Source organism: Wasmannia auropunctata, unplaced genomic scaffold (genome assembly GCF_000956235.1).
Source record: "Wasmannia auropunctata unplaced genomic scaffold, wasmannia.A_1.0 LD336099.1, whole genome shotgun sequence".
In the NCBI taxonomy this organism is placed as follows: domain Eukaryota; kingdom Metazoa; phylum Arthropoda; class Insecta; order Hymenoptera; family Formicidae; genus Wasmannia; species Wasmannia auropunctata.
Window position 1 is genome coordinate 1,191,915 of NW_012026791.1, and position 20,281 is coordinate 1,212,195.

A 20,281-nucleotide genomic window follows, 5' to 3' on the forward strand; every position below is an offset into this window, starting at 1 on the left:
CAAGCGAAGCACCGCGGTGTCTCTCAATCACAGCCGACTTCCGGCTTCGTCCTCCTCTACTTGATGTCGGCTCCTTCGGTACGTGGGTAGGATTTCGCTGGCGCGGATTATCCGCGTCGATCTACCGCGCTCGGGGCGAATCCGCTGAAGGAAACTCACGATTACGTGCTCGCCGTTTCCCGTTCGCAAGGTGCACTCGATAATTTACGCGAGTCACAAAAATCATACACGAGATTCGCAGTCTCGCGCGGTGTCTCGACGAGGTTAAGATGCGCCAGCTGAAGTGCGACAACGTGCGACGAGGCGCGCGCGGTGTCATCCGTGCGGCGAGACGCGTTCACGCGTGACAGACGTGATTTCTTTTCAGGTTTTTTTTTGAGCCATGGGTCGAGTAATTCGTGCGCAGCGTAAAGGTGCGGGATCCGTGTTCCGCTCCCACACCAAGAGGAGGAAGGGAGCGCCGAAGCTGCGGTCTCTGGACTTCTCCGAGAGGCATGGATTCATCAAGGGTGTCGTGAAGGTTCGCAGCAACTCTCTACTTTATATTGGGAATGATATTCGATTGGCACAATTGTAGAATTCAGATCGACATTTTGGGGAGGAATTTACGAGCTGGATTTACACTCCGGTTTGTGTCTGAATTCGTCAGTTTGTATCGTGATGATGCCAAACATACCTACGTCTGATTGATTAGATGACGTTAAATTAGAGGCTCTTTCTGAGGATACATTCTTTTTTTTTCACGTTACAAAGATGTTCTTAATCAGTTTGACAGATGTATATTTGACGTACGTGTCTCTTTTTTTCTGTTTAGGACATCATCCATGATCCCGGTCGTGGCGCGCCGTTAGCGGTGGTGCATTTCCGTGACCCTTACAAGTTCAAAACGCGTAAAGAATTATTTATTGCGCCCGAGGGAATGTACACCGGCCAATTTCTGTACTGTGGAAAGAAAGGTGTGTACAGCGACATCCTAGACTAGAATTAGCACCTGAACGGAGTGAAATTAATGATGCTTCATGTACGAAGCAAACCGCTCTGATTTAATAAAAATTTGATTTATCACATATTGGTTATCAGTAGCAGAAAAAACGTGTAACGTTTTCAATTGTTTCCAGCCAACCTCCAGATCGGTAACGTGATGCCAGTCGGCATGATGCCGGAGGGTACGATCGTCTGCAACTTGGAGGAGAAGACCGGCGACAGGGGCCGATTGGCTAGGGCCTCTGGCAATTACGCGACAGTAATAACACACAACCCGGACACCAAGAAAACGAGAGTCAAGTTACCGTCTGGCGCGAAGAAGGTCATTCCCTCCAACAACAGAGCGATGGTCGGAATCGTCGCCGGTGGTGGACGTATAGATAAGCCCATACTCAAGGCCGGTAGGGCTTATCACAAGTACAAGGCCAAGAGGAACTGCTGGCCCAAGGTATGCCTTTGGATTTTCACACCGTCGCTTCTCAATTTGCACGGAGAATTAAATTTTTTTTTTTTTTTTTTTCTCAATGATGGCATAACTTGAGACATTTGAAACCCGAAGAATTTCAATGTGGAAATTTTTTTTTTTAACTGAGCAAACTTTTTCGTATCGAACTTCCGATGCTCTCTCGCCGTATACTGAGACACCCGAAACCTTTTCCAGGTCCGTGGTGTCGCCATGAATCCCGTGGAGCATCCTCACGGTGGTGGTAACCATCAGCACATCGGTAAGGCGTCCACCGTCAAGCGAGGCACCAGCGCCGGTCGTAAGATCGGTCTCATTGCCGCTCGTCGTACCGGCAGAATTAGAGGTGGCAAGACCGACACGAAGAAGGACGATTAGATTAAACGCTGATATTTGGGCGCATGTTGTATAATAAAAGAAAAAACATTTACTAAACTTGCATTTGTACACTCCAACGGAATTCCGCGAGTTCTAACGATTTCAGGCAGTCGAGCTGAAGGTAAATCGATCTTTCCTGCGCCTCTAGACTTGATCAAATGGCATTATTGCTTGAAATTTAACCAAGAGATAGGTTAGGTTTCATTTGTAATTGTTATTGACATTTGTTTCTGTTATAATTGATATAATTTTGTTAAAATTGTTATCTAACATTTGAATTAGCAATGTCAATAGAGAAATTGGTAGGAATCTTTGATATCTTGATTAATTTTTTTGAAATTAGATATATATATTTATTTTATTTAGACAGACTTGTAATCCATCCTATTATCTAACATTTGAATTAGTGATGTCAATCATAGGGAAATCGGTAGAAATCTTCAATTTCTTGATAAATTCTCTTGAAATTAGGTAGATATATTTATTTTATTTAGACAAGTAGACTTGTAATCCATCCTATTATCTAACATTTGAATTAGTGATGTCAATCATAGGGAAATCGGTAGAAATCTTCAATTTCTTGATAAATTCTCTTGAAATTAGGTAGATGATTTATTTTATTTAGACAAATAGACTTGTAATCCATCCTATTATCTAACATTTGAATTAGTGATGTCAATCATAGGGAAATCGGTAGAAATCTTTGATATCTTGATTAATTCTCTTGAAATTGGGTAGATATATTTATTTTATTTAGACAGACTTGTAATCCATCCTATTATCTAACATTTGAATTAGTGATGTCAATCATAGGGAAATCGATAGGAATCTTTAATATCTTGATTAATTCTCTTGAAATTAGCTAGATATATTTATTTAGACAGAGATAGACTTGTAATATCCATCTTAATATCGCATCTAGTATTCTTATCTGCACCAAAAAATTTAATCTACGTGAAAAATAAGAAAAGTGCTCGCGAATTTTAAATTATTGAAAGCGCTCGTTGTTATCAACCGTGCGTTCAGTCGGTTATGTTGTCGCGCGTATCTCTCGTGCAATAACTATATATAATAATAATAGACAATATATTTCCAACGTAAATTTTCGAAAATTTTTGCATTTGGCGTTTTTTTTCCGTTTGGCATCTGACGTGAGGGGGGTGGGGAGGGAGGGCGGCAGAAGGAGGAGGAGGAGGCTCCCCCTTCCCGAACATGCCGCGTTCCGTTGCCCGTGAACGTCCGGCGGAAGTCGGGTCGCCGCCATTTTGGCAGCTCGGGAACTCGGCCATTTTTGTTGCGTCAACGTCGAGTGCGGCCAGGGGCCTCTCGCGCTTTCCTAGCAGTCACGCCAGTTGCCAGTCGCCTCCGGGATTCCTTCGTATCGTGTTCAACGAGAGACTCAACCGGCACACGCGCCGTTCCTTCTTCGATAAAACTGATAAAGAATCGGGGCCGAGTCGCGAGGCTAGCGAGGCTAACCCGCCTGGCGAGGCGTTAAAATATCAGTCCGTGAGACGACAAAGAGACCGTGGGAGAGAGAGAGAGAGAGAGAGAGAGCAAAGGCAAGAAAGACAGAGATAGCGCGTTAGGACGCGTTGGGAATTTTTTTCGACTCGAGAGTGTGTGTGTGAGCAGAGAGAGAGAGAGAGAGAGAGAGAGAGAGAGAGAGAGAGAGAGAAAGAAAGGAGCGACAGAGAGAGAAGAGACGAGCTACAAAGGGCTTCAAGCGACAGAGCTGCGAAAACTACGCACCGAGGCGGAGTAATATGAGTAATGCAGCCAACCAGAATGGATCAGGTCTAGAGCAGCAGGTAAGGAGAAAAAAAAGGGACGAAAAGAAAGGATCGGAGATGGCATTGTTCCCCTCGGGTGGGAAGCGTCCCCCGCGCGAATCCCCCCCCGCCCCCCGTCTCGCTCTCCTATCTTACGCGTTTTCGCATCTTGTCGCGATCCCAATTTGCGAGGATTTTCCCCGCGGGACACCCCGGAGAGACGCAGACGCCCGTTTCTCGCCGTGGAGAGCCATCTCCTCGCAGGGGAATTTCCTTTATCCGATCGAAGAGAGTAGGGGAGAGAAGGGAGAGAGAGAGAGAGAGAGTGAGCGAGCGAGCATCATGGGCCGTCACTCGTCGGCCAGCTCGTGACGTACGCTACGTATAATGGCGGCAAGCGATTCCGGGAACGGCATGCCTCGTGTCGCGACGCGCTCGTTCCCTCCGTCTCTCTTTCTCTTTCTTCGACTCGCGCTCTCTCGCTCCCTCTCCCTCCCCCCCTGCGCGGAGATAGGATTGCGCGCGGCAGGCGGGAGAGGGGCCCCCCTCCGCGCGCAAGTCGGATTTTCGCGGAACCCGATCGAGATGACTCATCGCCGGATCGGATGATAATGACTTTATCCGCGCGCGAATGCCATGCGGCTGCGAATCTTGCGATACAATACGCAATCTAATCTGGGCCCTTCTTTCTGTTTCCCCCCCCCCCCCCACCCATCCTTCACAGCTAGCTGGTCTGGACTTGCAGGGCTCCCGCCAACCAAGTGGGGGCCGCTACGTTCCACCGCATCTTCGTCATAAAGCTGCGAGTGAGTGTAAGAGCCTTGAAACTATTAATTTGTAAATTGAATTACGGTGGAATTGTCCTTATTAAAAAATTCATCACTATATAGTTAACGACTATAAGCGACTAGCATTTGCATCAGATGATTCAGAAAGTGTACAGCAATAGATTTGACATGTCGGGACTGATATGCGTATACTGGTCAGCAGACTGTCTCAATCTCTCTTTAGCTTCACTGGAACTAAAAACTGCTTCGCGAAGCAGAAGAAATATATAATATATATAAATGTTTGATTTTCCCTTCGACAGGTAATCCACCCTCGGATTTGAACTACTCTTCCAACTCAAGATCGTTTGTGGATAGAGACAGAGGGGGAGATCGCGATCGTGAAAGAGATGATCGGGATAGGGGCAGAGGAGGCGGTTATCGAGACTCGCGGAGTCCTCGCGACGTCGACTTCGCGAACTTCGGGAGCTTCGGTGGGCGCAATAGGCGCAGCCAGGAAAATGGAAGGGATTACAGATACTCCAATTCCGAGCGCGATCGACCAATTAGCGGCAACGATCGCTGGCAGGAGCCTATTAGAAATGACCGCTGGCCGGACAACGGCAGAAATGACAGGATGGGCGGCGGAGGACGATGGGGCGACGACAGAGGCGGCAGAGGCAGAGGCGAGGTCGACTGGACGATCCCGACTGCCAGGGACGAGCGACTGGAGCTGGAGCTGTTTGGCTCTGGCAATACTGGGATCAATTTTAGCAAATACGAGGATATCCCAGTTGAGGCTACCGGAGAGAACATACCACCACACATCACATCTGTAAGTATACGATACACGTACACGCGGAACTTTATCTGTCAAATGTCTCTTTCCTACTTTCTAATCCACTCGCTTTCTAATTTTTTCAGTTTGACGAGGTTAAGCTGACAGAGATAATAAAGAATAGCATCGTCTTGACAGGATACGATAAGCCTACACCGGTACAGAAGTACGCGATACCGATCATTATCGAACGCCGTGACGTGATGGCCTGCGCTCAAACCGGGTCCGGTAAAACAGCGGCCTTCCTAGTGCCAATATTGAATCAGATTTACGAGAGCGGGCCGCGACCACCGCCACCGCAAGCGAACTCCTCCGGCAGGCGTAAACAGTATCCGTTGGGTCTGGTGCTGGCCCCCACGAGAGAGCTCGCTACGCAGATATACGACGAAGCGCGGAAGTTCGCCTACCGTTCGCGTATGCGCCCCGCGGTCGTATACGGTGGCTCCAACATAGTGGATCAAATGCGCGAGCTGGATCGCGGCTGTCATCTACTTGTGGCGACGCCCGGGCGTCTGGTGGACATGCTGGGACGCGGTAAAATCGGCTTACATAATTGCCGGTACGTTTATCACGTCACACGCGACGACGATCAGACTTGAGAATTGGCACGATTTTGTATTCATATATATTTATTAATCGTTTTGCACTTCAGATTCTTGGTACTGGATGAAGCAGATCGCATGTTGGATATGGGTTTTGAGCCGCAGATCAGACGCATTGTTCAGGAGGACAACATGCCGCCGACTGGAGAGAGACAGACTCTCATGTTCTCTGCTACTTTCCCGAAAGAGATTCAAATATTGGCTAGAGACTTCCTCAGCAACTACATCTTCTTGGCGGTTGGCCGCGTGGGATCAACTTCCGAGAATATTACACAGAAGATTGTATGGGTGGAGGAACATGACAAACGTTCATACCTGCTTGATTTACTGCAGGCTAGCAACTTTTCAGATCCTAGTAAGTTGCAGTCCCGAGTTAGGGACTTGAAAAACATCAAACTCTCGATTGCAATAATTTATTTAACAAAATTCAATATTATAATAAATAATTTTTATACAATTTATATAATTATAAAAGAATTTTATACAAACAATTTATATATTTATAAAATTTATGCAGTTAAATTAATATATCGAGTCGAATGAAAGATTTGTTCCTTTTTTTTGTATTTATACTAATGCTATTTTTCAGCAAAAAATGGAACAAACTTTCTGTTCAACCTAATAAGTTGATAGAATATATTAAAAATATTAATAAATTCACTTGTGTTCACGCAGCTGCTGAGTCACTCACCTTAGTGTTCGTGGAGACTAAAAAAGGTGCCGACATGCTCGAAGAATACTTGGCCTCAATGGGATACCCGGTAACTAGCATTCACGGCGACAGGACTCAACGCGAGCGAGAGGAAGCGTTGCGTCGTTTCCGCGCGGGCAAGGCGCCGATCCTGGTCGCTACCGCGGTGGCAGCGCGTGGACTCGATATACCACACGTTAAGCATGTCATTAATTTTGATTTGCCTGGCGACGTTGAAGAATACGTTCATCGTATCGGTCGTACCGGTCGTATGGGCAACTTAGGTTAGTTTCGTTTTGAAGCTGTCGCACTACTGGCAGTTGGAAAAAAAAAATGTTACACCGTGTGTGTCTTACTTTTGTAATTCAGGTCTGGCCACCTCATTCTTCAATCACAAGAATCATAATTTGGTACGCGACTTGGTATCTCTGCTTATCGAAGCCAATCAGGAACTTCCACCTTGGCTGGATGACATGTTTACCGAAGCGAGATACTCCGGAGGTGGATCTCGGCGACCAGGCGGCGGCGGCGGCGGTGGCGGCGGCGGTGGCGGCGGCGGCGGCACCAAGGGACGCTTCAGTGGTGGCGGCTTTGGTGCACGAGATTATCGTCAACAACCCAGTTCTGGATCTCGTAGTAATGGGCCCTCTAGACCTGGTGGTTACGGAGGTAAATGAAACGATTACCATTAACACGCGATATTATTATAATATTAATGGAATATTAGAAAAAAAAAACGGATATAATATTCTGTTACATGTAATTCTTTTTATATGCATACATTTTATTTATTTCTCGTTATTACAGGCGGTTATTCAAGTTACGGAGGTAACTATAATAATTCATCGTACAATAATTCCACTAATAACGGCAACAGTGGCCCTGACTGGTGGGGAGCATGGGACAAGTAGACGATTATTTCCATCTCTATTTCTACTTCTATCATCATTATTATTATTACTCTACACGCAAATTCAATTATATGTAAGGAAAGACACGACATTATTATGTCCGACACTTACACGCACGTGTTTTGCGCGCGTATACATGTACACATGCGCAGAGTACAGACAGTTCCACGTTATAATACGTATTCACGTTTTCGCTGACTGCCTGTGCACTCCGAGTTTTTTGGATGAGAAGCAGAAAAAGAAATACTTACGTTTAATTCCACTATATTACATTTGTTCGCGACAAATTAACAAATCCTGCGTGCAATTTAGTATTCGCGCCCGGTGGATCGCCGGATGTTTTCAAATGTGAATGATCTCACCATAAAGAGTGCGCGTTATCGTAAATAGGATTTGTTCAGACACTTATTAGTTAGAGGTCCATCCAACATTTTGTTGCCGTGCGTGCTGAGGAACACAAGTAGTAATAACCACTAACGAATCAAATCGGTAAGTCGTTAGTCCCTGCTCGAAGGGAATAACGATGTAACACATAGTAGCTGAAGAAAAACTTAGTAAATTTTTTAGAACTCCTGTCGAGACTATGGGGCTCATCGTAACTTTATTATTTACATTATTCTCTCTTTTTCTTTTATAGGGGGTACGGTGGGCGTATCTTCGGTAATTATAGCGTTTAAACGTTTGACCGTGAAACATTTTAATGCACAAGCATTTTATTGCCCTTGCTAACATGAATGGCCAGTAAAAGTCGTGCAGTTTCGTTCAAATGAATAATTCTTTGTTTATACGTGCACGTTTATCGATACGCCTAGGATACGCCAAATTACCGTCGCTATAGATTACACACGATGATTCCTTATTAATTATTATTATTATTATTATTATTTTCCTTAATTTGCTGTAGTTCAGCGACGAATGGTACTTTGTTGTTTTGCCGTCCCCAAAGAGAGACGATATTGCGCCGGCAATATTATATGGTTTATCTGAATAAGCCACAGGTGAATTTTTCGGGGATCGACGGTTTTGATATTGAGAAAGATAAAATGGCAACACACAGGCTACGTCTTAGGATACCTTTAGAAATCTCACATTTTCGTTATAGCCTGATATATGCACATTGACATAATTTAGAAAATTTCAAGACGGCGCTTACGCGATTTACAGCCGGCAGTGTGTTTGTTTCGTAAGTTATTCTCATAACTTTGGCCGTTACAGTGAGACCTCGATATATACGGTAGAATGTCAATGCAAAAAAGAAAAGTTTTCTATATTTCATCAGTAATCTGTAAGATTTAAAGAAATTATTCTCTCGTTTACATTCTATGTTTCTTTATGAAATAAATATATGAAAAAGTAAAATTGTTCGCGGTCTTTGCACTGTCTCTCTCTTTCAAGTTGTAAACGTTTTGCGGCCTTAGATGACGAAGAAATTTTCCCGAAATATCTATAACTATGGAGGTTTCACTGTATAAAGAGTTAACAGCGGCTAAATATGCTTTAGTGGAAAGAGCAGGTATATATATATATATAAATATTTTATGTACCTGAGCTTCAATAGTTCTCTCTACAGACGGAACTGCGTTGATCCCACGTAGAAGCGTGCTTCTCGAGTAGCATTTCTAAACGTAACGGAGACGTTGCCCTGCGAAAATTGGTTTATGGCGCTTTATAAAGGAAATCTTAGTCCGCAGTACCGAATGCGAATGTGTGAGTGCTCATATGGCAGAGAAATTATATTGAGACGGGTAAAAAAAAAAATACGGTTGCAGTTACAGAGGGGGTTATTAAAACAAAAAGAGCAGAGCGAGCGATGCTTTTGCATCGACACACAAACGGGCTCTGTCTTCATTAAGGCAAAAAAAAAAATCCAGGGTGGGGGGGAAAATGATAGAAAGCAAGCATAAAGCCTCTTGAGGGAGACACACGGGGCGCACTCATATTATTTTCTAGCTGTATTTATCAGTATGATACGCGCGTTATATATAATATAAATACATAACACTAAAATAATTGAAGAAACGACTGTGATATCGAACGATCTTGTGACATTCAATTTCCATGCGAATTGATAAACGAACAATTAACGGAATAACAAATACAATAAATGTGTATTAATTAATCGGTATTGAATGTCGGGAAGGTGAACTTGAAGCTCAGTTGTTTTGAGCTGAGAACAAGAATATTAAGTCGTTAACAGTTAACACACACAAGACAACGTGGCTGTTGTCCGATCGGGGAGGGCTGAACGCTAGGGCTCTTACGGTCCCGTGGGGACCTTTCTAGGGCATTGTTTCTGCTTAAAGTAACGCGCATTAACGATATATAGGTGACGCGAGCTCGCGAGTCGTTTACCGGTTGAATGACGGGATTGGTGTTGGTATAGGGCTTTGTAGGATGTCGAAATATCGTTTCGTGCTAAATAATAAAACGTCGGGTTCTTGTCTATCTAATCTACTACGTGAGGGAGGAAAAAAAAAGAGTACAAATTCGATTTGCGTCACAACCGACAGGATTTTTAGACATGTCATACTTATACCTGTTATATTACTAGATTTAATAGTGCAATTCGCGTGCGTGAATCGTATGCCGTGTGACCGTGGACCAAGGTGTGAATGAATCCCTCTTTTTTTTCTTTTTTTTTAACGGAGGGGAGGGATCGATAATTAATTTCATCTAGAGCATTCAAGTGGTGGGGTAGCGTTTTAAACGAGGTGAAATATCGCGCGTTGGCTTCCGACCGTTGGGTGCGAGTGTTCTCAAATTTTTAATACGATTCGTCATCGAGGCTATATTTAATGTCGGTTCTCGGAGAGGCCCTGCCAAGAACGTTACAGAGAGAATCCTTTCGCGCGCGCGGAAACTTCCTCGTCTCTCCGCGCCGGTGTAGATATCTCCGCCATGGCAAAGCGGTTCCATTTGATTCCGCCACCGGAGAACACGTGGATTCTGCCGTGTCGCGGCGGCGTGTATCACGTTTCGCGAGGAAAAACTCGCATCGATTCGCACCGAGACTGGTGTCTACATACGCAGGCTTCTTGCGTCTCCTTTCCTATTTTACTTTGTATTATTTTTATAAAATGTGACGAAGGAAAAGGTATCGATAGAATTCCGATTCCACGCCGGGAGGAATTGATTTACGAACAAAGGCAGATTGTGTTAACGGATCAAATCTAAATGTACATGCAAAAAAACCGCGATACCGATTTTTATTCATTAACTCTTGGATGCATGAGAAACGCGCGGGCGGAGGCTTTGAGACCTTTTCTTTCCTCTAGGTAATCTCTTGGAGAGATAATAATTCCCGAGATGTGTGTGCTATCTTTCGTCGGTTATTCTCGATTTATATATAAAATTTATATCCCAGTATAGGAGAGACCACGACGCATCCAAGGGTTAAAAAGTTTAACTGTACTACAATGCGTTAGGCATTCGCAACGCGTCGATCGCGTGTTACGGCGTTTTAATCAGTCCTATGCATTTCGAAACACCTTTTTTTTTTTTCGTTTGCAACTTACATGGTGGGCAAAGAGAAATAATATTTTAAGCGGCGTTATGATTGATATAATAACGGACGCGCCGCTTTCACATACACACACACACACACACTAACTCGTTGTCTTCTAGCTTTTGTTTTCCCTTCAATGTTGACAGCATTCACGATCGGTATCGATCACCGATTGGCAGAGAAATTTTGCTTTGCATTTCTCGTGAAAGAGAAATTTAGTTTTTATTTTTGACGATTCTTTCGGAAATTGGTACAGCAAATTTTACAAATCTTTGCGAATATCATTCGTAGAAGTTCATAAGTTCATTTCAGTGTCTGAGAAACCTGATTATTGTCGAACGTTCCTGCAAGATAGTCAAATGTCCACCGTGTAGTTACACCGACATACATATGTGTAAATTAAACGTACGGTACTGATGATTTTTTTTTTATAGCGTATTAGCATACTTAGGAGAAATAGAGAACGGTATAACGATTATATTATATTTATTGATCGATTTAGTATTTATTTTCTACGTTTCGGAAGGTAAACACAGTAAATGTATCTTCTGTACTGTACACATACTTTTCGTCTCATGTTTGGTCCTCTGAAGTATATCGGACGAGCAGCCTTAGGGAAAAAAAAAAGAAACACTTTACGGATACAAATATAAAGAACGGAATATATGATCAGACGAAAGATTAATTTAAAGAGTATAGTGCGAAGAAAAGAGCAAGGAAAAAGAAAGGGTTGGAGTGAAGCGAAAACGAGAGAGAGAGAAAGAGAGAAAATGAGAGAGGGGCTAACGGACATCGAACGAACAGGCATTAAAGGGGGAGGGGGCGGGGGATAAAAAAAGAAGAGGGGAAAAAGCGGCGTTAAGACTGTGACTGCAATCATTACCGAGGGGGGGAAAAAAAAGAGAATTCCACAGAGGAAACACATTGCACATCGTATGAAATGTAAAAAAAAAAACGCGAATGCGCGCGCGATTATATATTTACTACTTAACGCCGAGCGAGAAGGGGGGGGTGGATGTGTGTCTCGTCGGCGAGTCGCGGCGAAAAATTTGTTCACGTGCGAGTAGTCTTGTATTTTTTATTATTTTACAATAAGAGCGCGCGCGCGCGCGTGCGCGTCGATCGGGGGTAGGTCATTCCCGACGACGCTTTATCGAAAGGGAGGAACGGGCGCGCGTTTCTCCAGCTTTACGATCCCCTTGGTGGACGAGAGCGCGAACTCTCTCGCGGGGGAGAGAAAAGAAAAAGGGAGCACGCGCTCACCCGTCCCTCCTGGAGGAAGAGCGCCAGCGAGGTGGGATGGCAAAAAAAAAAAAGAAATGTCTTCTAACTTGTTCCGAGCGTTTTTATTTTATTTTTTTCTTCGATTTGGTACACGAGGACGCGCGTCGTGCGCATGTTAATGCCCCGTGGTGGGCTGTGCGGAGGACAGACGAGAGGAAAGAAGTTTCAGTTTCGCTGCGTGCGGCGAAAGGGGGTTGCGCGACCCGGCAGAGCGCGTGCGACGCTCCTCGCGCGTTTATTTAACTTGTAACCGTAATGATACTGCTATTCACTTCACTCGCATGTACGAGCGGGAGGGGTGTCTTTAAAAACGGAACGGTGAACGTACCATTCTGTCGGTCTCTTATTTAATAATTTGCACATTTACACGCGCTAATGTTATACGAGGCGAAATACCGGATATGCGAACAAAGATGAAAAAAGCGAATGTTCCGTTGTACGGCCGTATTTACATATATGTACGTATATATATGTGTGTATGCGCGTGTATATACGCATATACAATGTATACATACGTATGTATGTGCATTGGAATTGCAAATCGATCGAAAACGAGAAGGATAGTGTTCTAAAACGGGAGGAAGGGGAGAGGCGAGGTTGAGCAAGGAGGAAGAAGGGAAAAAGAGTTCATCAGCATGCGTCGTATATTTATTCTTCATTAGCAATAAATCTCCCTGTGCGCGCGTTTCTCTTTTATCCTTTTCTTCCTCCATTTCTTCGATTCCCTCCTCTCCCCTCAATTTTTTCTTTTCGCACATGTATCTCTTGCCCGGCGTAGGCATACGAACGTTATGCTCGTGAAGAATTGATGTAGAGTGTCAATATTGTTACAAAATACCTCATACGGGACGATCACATATTAATTCGATGTTCTTTCATTCGGTGAATTTTCCGTTTATTTATAGTATTATATGCGAAGAGAAGGAAGGGAGAGTGGACAGGAGACTTCTACAAAAATGAATATAATAAAGATTACAAAAGGATCAAGGCGTGTTGGTTTTCTTTCCACTCTTATCCTGCGTGCTCCGACGTCCTTGCATGCCGAAGAAGCTGATTGTAAGTGGATTTATGATAGGCAGTCCTCTGTGCTACCACCCTCCGTGCCGGATGCTGAAAAATCATATATGAGCGACTTGTAATTACGAATCCAATTATTCCTTAGCTAAAATTTGTATTGCGTAGAGGATCTCTAATTAATCTTTAATTTTACTTTAGAATTTTTAATCTTTCCTAATTAATCTCTAGATTCTAGAATATTGAAAATATGTAATAATTGCCTATCTTTAATGGGCGATCTGTCTTTAAAATACCGATGTATGCCTTTTTAAAATGATATACACACATTAGATACGTGTGTTACTTGAAGTAATCAAGTTCAGAGCTTAGATGGCAATTGGCAAGAGTAGGGTAACTGTCCTTATTAGTGTGCTTTTATATTTAAATAAGTCATAAAAATAAACTGTGGTACAAATAAATAGACAAAGTATTTTTTTTAAGTTAATACTTTTACTTAATAAAAAAAAACACTATTTGTACCAGTTTATTTTTAAATAAATAGACAGTGTTTTTTTTATTAAGTTAAAGTATTAACTTAATAAAAAAAATACTTTGCCTATTTATTTGTACCAGTTTATTTTTATGACTTATATAAATGCACATTAAAACGTACAGGCACACTAATAGGGACAGTTACTTTAATACCCGTACTATTTCGGATAGTATTATTAGTTCTTTAACATATTAAAAAATTAGATCAGGTAACAAATTATACATCTAATAATCTTACTTCAAGCAATTCTATTGAATTAATTAGCGATAAAGTAATACCTGCAGTATCTTATGTCAATATGAATAAAATTGTCAATTTTTTTTATTTGACACACGGAGAGGAAGATCGGGAACAATGAATTGTACAGTTAGAAACTGTGCTTTAAGCGAGGTTGATCTGTCGATTGGTTGCCGATAACTTATTGTTAGAATTTAATTGACGTGCGATTCCGAAATCATCTCCCACGCAGTTCGCGCGTGGGTTTCCAATCATTCTCGTTTTCCCCGCGCGGCGCGATATTTATCCCGATCCTGGTGGGAGAGGTGCGATTCGCGGCTACGCCAATCGCATGTGACCACGATCGCAATGGCGGCGTGGCTGGACGGTTTTGTGTTATCGGATGGCTAGGTGTCGATCTGGCGGTGCCGAGCGCGTTTAGTCTCCTTATTTACAGCATAACACGTCGCACGCAGTGGAATCGATTTTTTTTCATCCCCCAGTCATGTACAGTCTTCTGATAGTGGCACTGCTGGATATAACCTTCGACGGTACGTGCTACCCCTAACCTTTTCCGCTTCACCCTCGAATAATCGGGGAGTCCGTCTCCGTTTCCCCCCCGTGCGCGACCGATAACGCTATTTTCTTTCCCCAGTGGTTGGGAGTGTCTCGCAAGCGGAGATCAATAAACATCTGGAGTATGGCAGGGAGTTCCTGGCGAAGGGCCAGCTGCAGGATGCGCTGTCGCACTACCATGCAGCCGTCGGTAGGTTTGAATCGCGAATTTTCACGGCGTGAACTTCCCGACCCGGTCTTTCGAAAGAAGAAACGTAACGGACAAGAGCGGAGTCTCTCGCTCTGACAGCTGACCTCGCCTCGTTGTTCGGTCGAGAGGCGGAGAACGCGAGATTCAAGGGGCGAATTTTCTTTCAGAGGGGGACCCGAGCAACTACCTGACGTACTACAAGAGAGGCACGGTTTATTTAGCGCTGGGCAAAGCCAAATTCGCCCTCCTCGATCTCGACAAGGTTCTGGAACTGAAGGTGGACTTCACGCCAGCGAGACTGCAGCGCGGTAACATTTTACTCAAGCAGGCTCACTTCGACGAGGCTGAGGACGACTTTCGCGACGTGGTAACGTCATCCTCTCGTTTGCACTATGTTTTTTTTTTTTGTACGCGTTCTGCATACAGTTCACTCTCGCGCGCAGAGTTGACTCACGTCGCTTCCTCTTTTTCCTTTCCAGCTAGCGTTAGAACCAAATAATAGGGATGCCTTGAATGCCTTAGATAGGTTATACCCAGCTAGAGAAGATATGAAATTAGTCGATATATTAGTGTACAACGGCGATCACGTAGCGGCCGTGCAGCAGATCACTCGACTCATCGAGATATGCCCGTGGTCCCCGTATCTCAGAGAACGCAGGGCGGAGAGCCATGAGGTCCTTGGTGATTACATGAGCGCGATATCCGACATACGCTCGACTACGAAATTGCTGTCCGACAATACGGAGGGCTTCTTCAAGCTGTCGACGTGGCTCTACCGTCTCGGGGACGTTGACGAGGCATTAAAGTGAGCGATTAATCGTTAGAATAGACGCCGAACAGTCTTTTACGACTCGGCTACTAATCTGGCTAATAAATGTTTAGGGAGATTCGAGAATGTTTGAAGCTCGATCCGGATCACAAGCAATGTTTCCCCTTTTACAAGAAGATTAGAAAGATAAAGAAGTTGCTGCAGGACGCGGAGACCGCGCTGGAGGACAAGGATTACGACGCGTGCATCGAGTCAGCCCGTCGTGTGCTGGCGCAAGAGCCGAGCGAGGCGAAGGTGCAATTCACGGCTTATCATTATCTCTGCAGATGTTACACGGAAAGTTCCGAGGCAACTCATGCGATCAGTAATTGCCAAGAGGCGTTAAATATCAGAAGGGAGCCGGGCGTGCTGTGCGACAGCGCAGAGGCGTATCTTGCCGCGGAAATGTTCGACGATGGTAATTTAATCTTTTATACATTTTTATAGTATGGAAGTATATACAGAACTTTCCACCACTTTACGATTCGTAACGTAATGAACAAATTTTTTTTCTTCCCTCCCGACAGCCATCAGGGATTTCAAGGAAGCGTTGGAGATAGACTCAAACTTCCAAAGAGCCAAGCAGGGGCTGCAGAAAGCGCAGCAACGGCAAAAGCTGTCGGAGTCGCGAGATTACTATAAGATCTTGGGTGTCCCGAGAAATGCGAACAAACGGGATATCATCAAGGCTTATCGTAAAGCGGCGCAGAAGTGGCATCCCGACAATTTCCAGGAGGGCGACGAGAAGAAACGCGCGCAGAAGAAGTTCATCGACATCGCCGCCGCCAAGGAGGTTCTCACGGACGACGAGAAGAGGGCGAAGTTCGATCAGGGCGAGGATCCTCTGGATCCGGAATCGGGCCGGCACCAGCAGGGCTTCAATCCCTTCCAGGAGTTCCACCACTTCCACGGGTCTCCCTTCCAGTTTAAGTTCCACTTCAATTAAACCGCGCCGCAGATAATCGTCGTGTGATACGAGGAATCGCCAGTTCTTCGAACTCTTAACGCGCGCGCGCGTCCGTCGCTTCGTCCGCGACGGTATATTCGCGGACTTCACTTCGCTCTAGCCCGAATTTAATTTTGCTACCTCGTCGATGGAGATCGCACGTGTTTAAATCCGTTCCGACGGACCTCGGGAGATTCTTATATGTGTATAAATTGTGTCGACGTGTCGATAAACAGATCAGTGGCCATTTCGCGACACACCGGGCAACGTAATTATCTCGGCACGTATCTCTGATAAGGCGCGAAGATTATATAGATGTAATCGTCCGCACTAGTTCGTCTATTGCAAAAAGAAAAAGAAACTTGTATACAGTACTCTTTAGTACATGCAGACTGACCGGTGAGTAATAATCCAATTCGATTCACACACAAACGTTTGTCGCGTGTAATTTTATCGACGCATTGTACCCGACCTGTACACGCTATACTAGTAAAATCGTGATTATTTCCTACGTGTCCGTAATAACGGAGGGAATGTACAGTGATTCATCACACTGCCACTGATTGCTTCAGCGGCTGTTCGGTTTTTTTTTTTTTTTTTTTTATTTAGCTTTGAGAACGTGCGACAACCTCGATCGAATAAGTCCGAGGGACGTTATGCCTTTATCGAGTACGACACGGTCGAGTCGGTATATTTATATCACTACTACTTTACGGAATTTCGTACTCGGTAATGTTCAAACGATGTGTAGAGAACAATGCTGTGCGCTTGTCATGTTTGCGTGTGTGTGTGAGTCAGACCTTCATGTAAATACTGTATTTCTGATATTTGTTTAAATATATATTTGAATAATTTATACAGATACTTCGAAGGCATTATTAGTGTTGTAAAGAAAGCAACTCTTTTTCAGTAATAAAATATCGAACTCTCTGTCGTTTGTCCAGGCACTGAAGCCCTCTGGTTTACTTTAAGATTATTTTCTTCTTAGTCTTTTTTTTTTTTTCGTCGGGCCTTTTTTTTTTCTTAATTTATTCCGCTTTTTCAGCCGTTTCCACAGATCTTTGTACTGTCCTAATTGCTGCCTCACCATGTGACCTCTCCATGTCGATTGGATAACGGTTGCGGCTTTATTTAACTTCTCTTCTTCCTTCAATCTTTCCTCCTCGGCGATACATTCTTCGATAAATTTCTGTCGTTCGTCCATTGAAGCGTGCATTTTTTCCATTTCTAATTTTTGTTCTTCTATTAATCTCTATTAGCGAATCAACATTATTATTATTCAAAAGTTCTATCCTCTGTATCATGTCTTATTATACGAAGCAACTCATTTTCCTTTTTTTTTCTTTCGTTTTACTTATATTTTATATAAGTTTATTTGTTAATATATTTATCTTTAGTTAAATATATACATAAGTATATTGCACGGATTATATTATTTATATTTATTTATTCGACTACTCTTTATTACGTCAATTTTCAGATGAATACCTTCAACTCATCGATTTCCTGCTGTCGTTCCACAAGATCCTCATTATATTTCTTCGTCCACATGTCTATCTGCTCTTCTTTCTCCTTGATGTCCGCTTCTAAGTGAGCATTCATCTCAGCCGAGATGATCTGCTCCGCATTGTATTCCTTCGAATATTCGCTCAGCTTGTTCAATATATCTTTCTTTTGTAGTTGCAGTTTGACCTCCTGCTGCTCCAATCTGGCTTTCGCCCATCTTTCCGCGTAGCCTGTGTGCAATGTATACTCGATCAGAACACCAAGAAGCGCATTTCACATGGATCGTGCGTTACCCAATTTTCCGCTGCTCAATAATAACGCGTGATCGACTTGCGCGTCGCTTTCCTGCGCGAGTTTTGTCGTCCTCTTCGTGTCTTCCTCGTTCGCCTTTTTGTCGGATTCCAACAGTTCTCGGAATCGCTCAGCCTGGCTGAGCCACGTCTGGGCCTTCTCTTCGAGTACACGTTCGCCTTCCCGTTTTCTTACGATCTTATCAACCTCTTCTTTCAGACTGTCGAATCTTCCATAGTTTTTTACTTCGTGAAGGACTTTTTTGAGGACCTCGCACACGTAGTTTCTAAATGCATATTGATTGGAGGGGGGGGGGGGAGCGAATGCAAAGTGATTGTCTGCATTTTTTTTCAGATTTTTACTTCTATAGCAGGATAATAAGAAAATATACCAAAATGACATTTTTTTCGTGAAAAATTGTAACACAAAAAAATCTCTTGAAATAATTACCTTTCTGAGATCATATGACGTTTTTTTTAAAGGGATTTTACATACTTGTTACATACAGTTATACAAAGCAATAGAATGTAGAGTATATTTTCGTATAAGAGTTATAATAAACCATGTATGAGGGTGTGTTTTTACGCACCTGTCCCTCTGCATTTTTTCAGTCTTCGTGGATACGAGTGGTAACAGGTCCATGTCTTCTCTGAAGATCATTCCAGGTTCATCAGGCACTCCGTACGTCTCGTCGATTGTCTTGATCGTGTCGTCCCAGCGTGGATCGACGTGGGCCGGTATCATGAAGCCGATTGTGGTGAGTTTAGCCAAACACTCCTCGAGCATGGAGGATACAGCGGCCGCTTCCTGCGGCGTGAACTTCCATTCTTCCATTTTCGCACTTCCCATGTCATCTTCCGATACTTTCGACGACGGTGTGTCCACAGGCGATTCCGGAGGTTGTAAAGGCTGGGTTCCAGGCTCGGTGAAATGTACTGACTAAGTAATAAGAGTATCAACCTCAGATTTAGATGATCTACAATATTTTTGTGTCGTTTTTTATTATTCTATTTTATTTTATATGGTAAAATCTGTGTATATTCTAATCCCTTCGATGCTTCCTGTATTTATAGTTAAATTAATTTTAACAAATTGTTCGCGCATATCAATAATGTTATCTTACTGTTTTATCTTTAATATCCATCTTAGAGATTTTTTCTAAATTTTGAATAAACTGGTCAGTAGACTCTTTGAGCGTTTTCTCGATGATACGTTCGCTCGTTGACGAGTCATCGACGTGGATGACGTTTCTACGAGCTTGCTGAAGAGTTATCGACGATAATCTATTCAGCGCGATTTCCTTTGGAAATGCTTGCTGGTTTCGAGTTATTTCCAGTTCACTTGCCGTCATATCGGGGTGTGCTAAAATAGCACGTTATGCACATAGCGTTTTTATATAAAACACGATTTTATATAAAACACGAAATAAAAAGAGAATTAATTAATACAACTAATTTAGTGTTTAAATATTCGCATATGATATTTATTAATTTGATATAGCTGAATATATATACTATTTAATCTCACTTTCTCTTAAGTTATGATAGTACGAATCGAGAATACATGTTCTATCTACATTAAAAATTGCTGTCAGTAATTTAACCGTATTTTTACGAACTTTATTATTGTTACTTTCTGTTTCTTAGTTTTTCTCGTCAAGTAGAATATCTGCCAGAAATATACAGAGCGTGAGTGCACAAAATATTGGCACTGAAATCTTTGGTTTAATCTCTGCCCAAGTCATGTTGCTGAATTTTCGCCGTGTCAAATTCGTGAAGGTTTGAAAGTGTAGGCAATTTGGAAACAAAGAAAAATCAGTAGATATGAACGTGACAGACAGGAGGGTTGAAAGATGATTTTTTTTTCTTGATGTTTACATACAATATCATCAGTTGTATTGAAAATAAAGATATATTTAGCAATAATAATACATTTCGTCTGCAGATGCACTAAACAAATATACTTTAGTATTTTTCATATAAATATTTAAATATTTTTGAACAC

General features: G+C 43.1%; 4 protein-coding genes across 6 annotated transcripts; 3 read left to right on the plus strand and 1 right to left on the minus strand.

Annotated features, from left to right (window-relative positions):
* Nucleotides 1-3: 3 nt before the first annotated feature.
* LOC105462430 (60S ribosomal protein L8) lies at nucleotides 4-1,882 on the plus strand. The gene is made up of 5 exons (XM_011709014.1): nucleotides 4-78; nucleotides 368-520; nucleotides 815-956; nucleotides 1,119-1,432; nucleotides 1,646-1,882. Exons 2-5 carry the CDS (start codon nucleotides 383-385, stop codon nucleotides 1,823-1,825), a joined length of 774 nt encoding a protein of 257 aa, XP_011707316.1. The 5' UTR covers nucleotides 4-78; nucleotides 368-382; the 3' UTR covers nucleotides 1,826-1,882.
* Nucleotides 1,883-3,094: 1,212 nt separating this feature from the next.
* Nucleotides 3,095-9,873, plus strand: LOC105462431 (putative ATP-dependent RNA helicase Pl10). 2 transcript variants are annotated; one of them, XM_011709015.1, is made up of 8 exons: nucleotides 3,095-3,636; nucleotides 4,322-4,409; nucleotides 4,688-5,199; nucleotides 5,289-5,761; nucleotides 5,855-6,159; nucleotides 6,480-6,779; nucleotides 6,865-7,164; nucleotides 7,303-9,873. In XM_011709015.1, the coding sequence occupies exons 1-8, from the start codon at nucleotides 3,592-3,594 to the stop codon at nucleotides 7,404-7,406; spliced, it is 2,127 nt and encodes a 708-aa protein (XP_011707317.1). In that variant the 5' UTR covers nucleotides 3,095-3,591; the 3' UTR covers nucleotides 7,407-9,873. The 2 variants fall into 2 exon arrangements, with proteins under 2 accessions (XP_011707317.1, XP_011707318.1); XM_011709016.1 differs by having other exon boundaries at nucleotides 4,322-4,403.
* A 4,464-nt stretch (nucleotides 9,874-14,337) lies between these two features.
* On the plus strand, nucleotides 14,338-17,344 carry LOC105462433 (dnaJ homolog subfamily C member 3). Its single transcript, XM_011709021.1, has 6 exons — nucleotides 14,338-14,511; nucleotides 14,616-14,726; nucleotides 14,894-15,093; nucleotides 15,206-15,531; nucleotides 15,609-15,952; nucleotides 16,062-17,344. Exons 1-6 carry the CDS (start codon nucleotides 14,466-14,468, stop codon nucleotides 16,478-16,480), a joined length of 1,446 nt encoding a protein of 481 aa, XP_011707323.1. The 5' UTR covers nucleotides 14,338-14,465; the 3' UTR covers nucleotides 16,481-17,344.
* LOC105462432 (cilia- and flagella-associated protein 58-like) lies at nucleotides 17,308-20,103 on the minus strand. 2 transcript variants are annotated; one of them, XM_011709018.1, is made up of 6 exons: nucleotides 19,910-20,103; nucleotides 19,401-19,639; nucleotides 18,867-19,216; nucleotides 18,280-18,563; nucleotides 17,969-18,216; nucleotides 17,308-17,732 (listed from the first exon to the last, which is right to left on the minus strand). In XM_011709018.1, exons 2-6 carry the CDS (start codon nucleotides 19,626-19,628, stop codon nucleotides 17,454-17,456), a joined length of 1,389 nt encoding a protein of 462 aa, XP_011707320.1. In that variant the 5' UTR covers nucleotides 19,629-19,639; nucleotides 19,910-20,103; the 3' UTR covers nucleotides 17,308-17,453. The 2 variants fall into 2 exon arrangements, with proteins under 2 accessions (XP_011707320.1, XP_011707319.1); XM_011709017.1 differs by having other exon boundaries at nucleotides 19,896-20,102.
* Between the last annotated feature and the right edge of the window lie 178 nt (nucleotides 20,104-20,281).